Consider the following 9,006-nt stretch of genomic DNA (forward strand, 5'->3'; position numbering starts at 1 on the left):
ACCGGCGGCTTAGTCGCATGGGCGTTAGTCGAACTCGTCGGAAAAATAGCGAAAGTCAAACGATTTGTGTCATACAACTTTTACGATATTTTCTGTGATATTTTCGTTCGCCAATCGGTATTCACGAAGGAGGATAACTTAAAATATTCGAATCCTTCGACTTTTTAATTGAAATTAGAGGCGGTATTCTGCTGACTGACTTATGAAGAATACATTAAGTATAAAAATATACTTCTACATTTTTAAAACACTTAAATTTACACACCTTATAAAAAACGGATAAGTGCGAGTCAGACTCGCGATGGGTTTAGTACAACAATATCTTGTCTGTACACATTGTACATAATATACCTAGATATTAGGGTATGAATGAATGTCTTATGGTATGAATATTATTTTACAATATATGGTAATTTCTTGTGATAGCTGCCGGAAATTGATTTCGTTTACGGCCACGAAAATCGGTCCTATAGTTTTTGAGTTTATCACGAGCAGATAGATGCAGTAGCAATATTGTAGTCGTAGTAAACCAAAGAATTAATAATTTGTGTTAGGTTTTAGCTAGTTTCACTGTGTTAAAATAGAATGTTATTGTACCGTGTTTTATTTTTATATTGTTATTTATAATAAGTATTTTTACCATTTATTGTATTATAATTTGATTTGTATTTTAATAATATAAAATAATAATATATAAATACTGGTTATTTATATATTATTATTTTAAATCTAATCTACTAAGTATTTTATTTTAATTTAAATATTGTAATTTTAAATAATTCTATTTTAGATTCATTGTAATTATTATACTTTTATATTATTAAATTATTTGTACAATTAAAATAATAAAAGTAAACAATGTCTCTGGACTATAATCCAGAGGTGACGCCATTCTGGTTTGATACACCCTGTGAATTGTGATAGCGGGTGCCTATCAAACAAAAAATATAACGTAAGTACATAACTAATTTGAGAAAGACGTTGTTTTATAATATGTAGAAAATATAATGTAACTATTTGCCTTACTTTTATCAATGACGTAGCTATATTTTAAAGCAACTATCTGTGCCCTGCGGTTTTACCAGTATTGCTCCGGTCCTGTTATGTACAGCCTTCCTCGATAAATGGGCTATCTAACACCGAAATAACTATTAAAATCGGACCAGTAGTTGCTGAGATTAGCGCGTTCAAACAAATAAACAAGCTCTTCAGCTTAATAATCTCAGCTTAATAGTATAGATAAATAGAACCAATTTGCTACACAAACATATTATATACAGAACCCAATCAATTAGTACGCAAATTTATCATCAAAGATCGCATCTCTATTTAAATAAATCTTAGCTTGCGTATAATCATGGTTTAATATATTTTACCTTAACAGTGCGAACTTTATTCAGTCTTTATAAATCGTTCGGTGCGGTCACACAACATGCTTAGACAAAATGCATTATTACAATTACACCCGGATACTATGCAAATGGTTCGAAAAAGTATTCATATGAATACAGAAGAAGTGAAGCAAGCTGTTAATATCCTGAAGGATTGGGTGAAAATGCAACCGCATTTTAAGAAGAAATATTTTCGTTAGTATTCGTTTATTTCTTAGTAACTAAGCTGTGAACACTTGATTGGTATAGATTTTAAAGAACAGAAAAAATTCGATTACGAGGCGAAGATTCAAACCCACGTCTTCTGCACATTATAATTTATAATATGTGATCGATTTTTTTCAATTCTTTAAAATTATTGTTTATAAAGCATTTGAATGTTGTAAAAGTATAATATCAAATTCACTTGTATTTGTTTATTACAAGAAAGTAATTATTAAAAGCTAAGAGTTGTTCAAGGAATATGTAAGTACCTAATGTGGTTTTCTACTGAAAAAAAAAATATATTCCCTGAAGCAGTTTTGGTGTAAATCGGTTAATTATACTGTATTTACCTATATGCAAACTAAGAGTCTAATTTTTAATTAGTCTGAGGTTAATACAGCTAATGACATCATACAAAATTATTTCTCTAATTGCTTTTATAACAATTGCAATAAAATTGAGTTGTAAAACGTTGCAATTAGTTTGCAAAGGGACCACCTTCGTGTAATAAAAATACATTTTTAAATTATTGCACCATGAAATTTTATGACACCTATCTTTCAACAAGGTTCCAAATAAAAAACAAAAAAAGTCGTTCAAACGCGAGTCAGACTCGCGACATTATGGGTTCCGTACAAAAAAGTTAAAGAGCTGCTGAAAAAATTGTGCTAAATCGTTGCTTAACCTTTGTTTCACATCGACCATTTTTATTATTTTTTGTTATAGCGGCACCAGAAATGCATCTATGTTACAGCTATGTTTTATACTTTAAATACTTATTGAGTTTATGTACTTAATGGCGCTTTTATTTCATTACATTTTCCTGTAATTAAAGGTGCAGTAGACCATGTATTATTAATAATTAATAAGCTGTAATAAATGTAATCTGTATCCTTGTTTAAAATTCTTAAAGAAATAAATAAACAAATAATTAATACTCCAATGAACTTTGAACTTAAACATCTTCATAGCTTATTAGTGAATAATATGTAAATCAAAGTAGCAGTCTCACTAATGTAAATATTGTACCATTGTTCGCAGATGACGCGTATCTGGAATCATATTTGATATCGTCAAAGGGCTCTATAGAAGACGCAAAGAAACACATTGACAAGATGTGTACGATGAGAACTCTTTTGCCACATTTCTTTGAAGTTAACGACGTAAGCAAAGACTTTGGGGATCTATTTGATATAATGTAAGCAAGACATCATTAACCTTATGCCCGGGGTACACGAGGATAGTTTTTCAAGCTATGATAGCAAGCTAGTGTCAGTAAACCAGTAAGCTAGAATTTCTGGCTTCGTGTAGACAAAACTAGCTTCGTTTCTAAGCTAGAATACTAATAAGCTAGTTGATAAGCCAGGACAGTTTGAATAGGATGCAGTTCTATTTTACTATACCTAATATTTTCCACTGACCTATGGTTATTTTCATTACTAGTAACATATTTTGTCACTCTACAATCTTTTTAGATTTATTCGTATAATACTTCAACCAACTTAAATAGGAGTTACTCAACTCTGCTTTTAATTTTGGCTTTGTTACCACAGATTTTTCGATTGGCTGAACCCATTTTGATGACTCTTTTTTATTTGAGAGCTCGGTCCCATGTAGTAATATTAAAATTCTGACGATTTGAATAAACGATTTTTTGTTCTTTCATACATCATTTTATTCGCAGAGCCATTCGTATAAGATTTTTTATTTATATTTTTTTAGTTTAAAAAGCCATTATATTTTTTATTATTTTGAAATGCTACATTTCGAATACTTTAGAATGAGAGCAGCCACGCTAGTTAAACAAAAGTTTGCAAGATTGGAATAACATCTAAGATAGTAGGAACGTTTCTCTGCTTGACTAAAAATAGACCTTTTAATACTGTTCCGTGTTTCAATCTTCATAGTGCTAAAAAAATATTGAAATGAATCATCTTATAGATATATCTATAGATATATATGTATAAAAATACTCGAGTATTCTTTTTTTTTTAACTTAACGAGTTTAACCCCGCTAAGACGCAACTGTGTGCTTTTACGGCCAAAAAAAAGCCATTTGAACCAGCTCCCCTCTTTTTGAACACTCCCCTCAGCGTCAAGCCTAGCATCGCAATTCTTGGCGTCAATGTTTCTAATGATGTTCAGTTTCGCGATCATTTGGAAGGTAAAGCTTCTCTAGCTTCTAAAAAACTGGGCGTCCTTAATAGAGCGAAGCGGTACTTCAAGCCTGATCATCTTCTTTTACTTTATAAAGCTCAGATACGGCCACACATGGAGTACTGCTCACATCTCTGGGCTGGTGCCCCGTTTTACCAACTCCTTCCACTTGATCGCGTACAACGTAGAGCAATTAGAATGATTGGCGATCCAAGACTTAGCGATCGGCTTGACCCTCTTGCTTTGCGTAGGGACATTGCCTCGCTGTGTGTCTTCTATCGCATATACCATGGGGAGTGTTCAAATGAGCTATTCGAGCTCATACCTGCTGCGGAATTCCATCACCGCACCGCCCGCCACAAAGCCAAGTTCCATGCACATCATTTGGACCGCTGGCGAACGAGTACCGTACGCTTCTCGCGTCACTTTTTTCCACGTACCACCACCCTGTGGAACAGTCTACCAAGTTCGGTATTCCCGCACTTATATGACATGGACTTATTTAAAAAGAGAGCCTACACCCACCTTCGAAAGTCGGTAACAGTCTCACAAAGGTAACTTTGTGAGTGCTCATGGGCGGTGGTGATCACCTCACTAGGTGACCCACCTGCTCCGTTACCCGCTCTATTATAAAAAAAAAAAAAAAAAAAAATACTTAGTAATTATGTTTTTCCTCTATTGCTTGTAATTTGTAAAAAAATTAAATTTAAAAATGGAAACTTAAATTTTAAATAAGCTTTCCTCAAAATTTATTTTTTTACTAAATAAATAATATGTTATAATAAAGTGTAAAAGAGAATTTTTTCTTCTAGGAAAATAGCAGTTCTCCCAAAATTAACTGACGAACATCACAGAGTTTTTATCGTAAAAGCCTATGGAAATTTTACTGAATCGTTACATTATACAAACTTTTATAGATATTCTCTATATGTAAGTATTATTTTTATATATCAAGATATTTATAAAATAGCTTTTGAGATTTTAATAATATCAGATTATTTACAGTCTTAAACTTTGCCTGTTAAATCCAAAAGGGGAGCTGTAAGATATTTAATTATATTATGACATCTAGAATGAAAGATGGTTCTATTGCCTTGATCTCAAATAAAACAAAATATTTACTCATGTACAAATAGTAAAAGATATAATATCTAAAAGGAAAATTGTACGAAATTATTATCGAAGTATAAAAAAACGTTTCCGCATTTTTTTTCAGATCGCTGAATACATTAAAATGCATGATTACATAAGCAGTTTTCGTATCGTTCAAGATTTGACTGCGTTTGATATGATAAAGTTTGTTTCAAAGCTGAATCCTATCGAATTGAGACAAGCTTTAAGTATTACTATGGTAAGATTTTAATATAATTATGTATGTCGAGATAGAATCATGTTAATGCATCATGAATATTTAATTATATTACACCTACTCTACCTTTTATGATAATAATACTCTCTGAGTTATGATATCCTATCATCTATAGTCTATACTAATATTATAAAGCTGACGAGTTTGTTGTAAGCAAAAAGCAAATAAAGAAAATATATTAATTTATCCAAGACAATACAATGCATACTTGTTATACCAACTACCTAATACATTTATAATTATACTAGCAGTCCGCCCCGGCTTCGCCCGTGGTACATATTTACGTTTTCTCTACGTAAGAACCATCCTCGTACTTCAAGGAATATAATAAAAAAAGAATTAACGAAATCGGTTCAGCCGTTCTCAAGTTATGCGCTTACCAACACATTTTGGGATTCATTTTTATACCAACTACTATACCTAATACATTTATAATTATACTAGCAGTCCGCCCCGGCTTCGCCCGTGGTACATATTTACGTTTTCTCTACGTAAGAACCATCCTCGTACTTCAAGGAATATAATAAAAAAAGAATTAACGAAATCGGTTCAGCCGTTCTCAAGTTATGCGCTTACCAACACATTTTGGGATTCATTTTTATATTATAGAAGATACCTATTTTTAATACAACAATTAATGATATTGATTAAAATTTTCAGGACTGCTACGGCTTAAAAATAAAAGGCATACATTTTATAAGTCCCTCAAAAGCAGTAGAAGCCCTAGTGACCATTGTGAAGCAGGTGCTAAAGCCGAAGATTGCTAACCGCATCTTCGTTCACAAAACTTATGAGGAAATACATGATATTATAAGCAAAGATGTACTACCGGTGGAGTTTGGTGGCAAAGAGCGGTCTATTTCGAAAATTCATGGTAATTTTAAGTATAATCTTTATTTAAAAACACAAGACGACATTGGGTATGATCTTAGAACAATTTTTTCTCAAAGAAAGTGACAATTTTGCAAAATATATTCACAACTTTACTTTAGTCTATCTTAATATATACAGGGTGTCCCACTATTGGTATACTAAGCGCGAAGGAACTTGTAGTTTTGCATACACTGATCACGTAAAAAATACTTAAAAAAGTACTTAGAGTTTTAAGAATTCATCTATTTGAAAAAAAAATGAATCTGGAATTTTTTAATTATTTTTTACGTACTCAGCGTATGCAAAACTATAACCTCCTTTGAGCTTAGTATACCAACAGTGGGACACCCTGTATAAATCTCGTGTCACAATGTTTGTCCTCAATGGACTCCTAAACCACTTAACCGATTATAACAAAATTTGCACACCATGTGCAGTTCGATCCAACTTGAGAGATAGGATAGTTTAAACATGTAGGTACCACGGGCGAAGCCGGGGCGGACCGCTAGTATATTATAAGCTACTCTACATTTCTCTATTACTCCGCTCTATATTATTAAAAAGAAAGATTTTTCAATGTATATAATTATATATATTTTTAATCAAATTACCTTAATAATATATCATATTCTTGTCTCGGCTTGGTAAAATAAAATTAAAATTGCCCGTTGCGTTATTACAGCCAGCAAACGTTGCATTCACAGTAATGTAATAAACGAATAAAAATGTTTCAGAGGATTGGGTGAAAGAATTATCATCTGAGAAGCATTTGCAATACATGCGTGAGATGAACGAAGCGTGTACTGACGAAGGGCTCCGACCTCAAGATAAATTTAATGAAGATTATGCTGGCATGCCTGGAACATTCCGACTGTTAACTGTGGATTGAAATATAAAAAATGATAAACAAAAATCTGATTTGTTCGTAAATATAGATAAGTTATGGTGTTACAGTATATTTAAAATAAAACACAATGTTTTGTTGTTAAGCATATTTTATTTGAACAGCATGGACGTTATGAAAAAAAACAAAAAGAGTAAAATTATTAGCTTTTTGTGCTCATTCTCAGCTTATTATTATATCCCAATTATTTAGAAAACATCATAGTCTACAAGGATATTATTAATTTTTAGCATTTTAAATCTCATTTTTCTGATAAACAGGCAATTGTTGAAAGCATTGCCATGAACTGCGTCGCGGGAGGCGGGTTCTTTTCTGTGAAAATATAAAAAGTGCTAATAAATTACAATGGTATTTTATTACTTATATACTATACTAATTAGATAGCTTCATTTAAAAGCCATTAAATCACAAGTCAGCATCGCCATGCACATGTAAAAGCTGAATATTCGTAACCTTGTTTTCGAGGTAAACTTAGTATAAGATTTAAGACTTAATTATATAATAATTATAGTATATATGTATAACCATTACAACGAACTAAAATCATATTATTAAATTATTAGAGTTATGTGTAAAAATAACACCTCTTTTTAATTCTTGAAGAACGTAACTAGGTACTAAAAAAGAAAATAACTGCTATACCTAAAGCAGAAAGCTCAACAAATTTCAGATACACAAATTCATCATTATCCTTTTTGACATACTGAGCAATATTCTGTCGTGATTTATAGACCTGAACTTTAAATAGGCGTAACAGTTTATATAATTTACTAGCTGCTCCGTGCGGTTTCACCCCCGTGGCTCCACTCCTGTTAGTCGTAGAGTGATGATATATACCCTATAGCCTTCCTCGATAAATGAGCTATCTAACACCGAAAGAATTTTTCAAATCGGACCAGTAGTTCCCGAAATTAGCACGTTCAAACAAACAAACAAACTCTTCAGCTTTATAATATTAGTATAGATATGATGATAATCTTATATCTAACCATATGACAAAAGTGACCCTTAAAATATAAAAAAAAATGTAATTGCGATTGAAATATTTAACCTGAACTTAACATTACAAAATACTCGTGTAGGTACCTACTATGAATATAATGACCAATTTGCTCAATCATAAAGATTTATGAGAAAGTCACGATTTGAAATAAAGTATAGACAGTAAAAATGTAGTTTCTTTACAATTAAATGTAGAAATAGACATTCAATAACGTATAATGGAATTTATACCAGAAAATGAAATTTTACTATTTAAACCCGATACATTAGAAACTGTAAGGAAAAATATCAATTTAAATACACCTGGTGAAATGAAAGCGGCCATTAAAATTTTGTATCCATACAACAACAACCAGATTTACGGAAGAAGGATTTTTGTAAGATCATTCTAATTTACAAAATATAGCTTTTAACCTCTTGACCACCGAGCGGCCCGATCGGGCCACGACACAATAGATTTTCTATTGTGTCTGTGATTCCGGGGGCTGAGAAAGTCTACGATAAAAAAAGTCTCTTCTGAGTTATAAGTATATTAAATAGTATACGATATTATGTTCTTTAGAGTTTCTTCTGTCTTCTATCACGATGATTTTTTGTGTTATATTTAATGAATTAATTGTTTATTCTTCTGAAATTCAATTTTTAATGAGTGCGTTGAATTATATTTTTTTAATTTTAGGTGATTTCTTCTTAGAGACCTCAATCGTTGGATCGAAAGGATCGATTGAGAGAGCAAAAAAACAAATCGATAAATCTTGTACCATGAGAACATTGTTGCCACATTTTTATGGAGAGTTCAATGTAAAAAAAGATTTCGAATCGTTATTTACATCATGGTAAGGATGATTATTATTTAAAACGAAACCGAGGTCTTTAATTTTAAGTACTTATTTACTTTTAATTTATGTACCAAATTAATTTCTAAAATCTCTACACTCTAGTTTAACTGTACGTACTTTTCATAGCATCAGCAATGAGTTGCAATACTGTATCAATCTAACAGCTTGTCAGTGATTGAGTTGAAAATTAAGTTCGATAATAAATCTGGATACTTCAGGGATCCGTTCTGGGTCAACAAGTATATAATACTTTTTTAATTTTAGATA

General features: G+C 31.5%; 1 protein-coding gene across 1 annotated transcript; it reads left to right on the forward strand.

Moving 5' to 3' along the window:
• The first annotated feature begins 1,415 nt into the window (after window positions 1-1,415).
• On the forward strand, window positions 1,416-6,976 carry LOC149478816 (uncharacterized). The gene is made up of 6 exons (XM_089708587.1): window positions 1,416-1,586; window positions 2,637-2,793; window positions 4,565-4,682; window positions 4,969-5,103; window positions 5,782-5,995; window positions 6,729-6,976. Exons 1-6 carry the CDS (start codon window positions 1,433-1,435, stop codon window positions 6,881-6,883), a joined length of 933 nt encoding a protein of 310 aa, XP_089564713.1. The 5' UTR covers window positions 1,416-1,432; the 3' UTR covers window positions 6,884-6,976.
• Window positions 6,977-9,006: the final 2,030 nt, after the last annotated feature.

This window comes from Colias philodice, chromosome 21 (genome assembly GCF_061535455.1).
Source record: "Colias philodice isolate Cphi_HAF_F1 chromosome 21, ilColPhil1 Martin Lab GWU primary, whole genome shotgun sequence".
Lineage (NCBI taxonomy): Eukaryota > Metazoa > Arthropoda > Insecta > Lepidoptera > Pieridae > Colias > Colias philodice.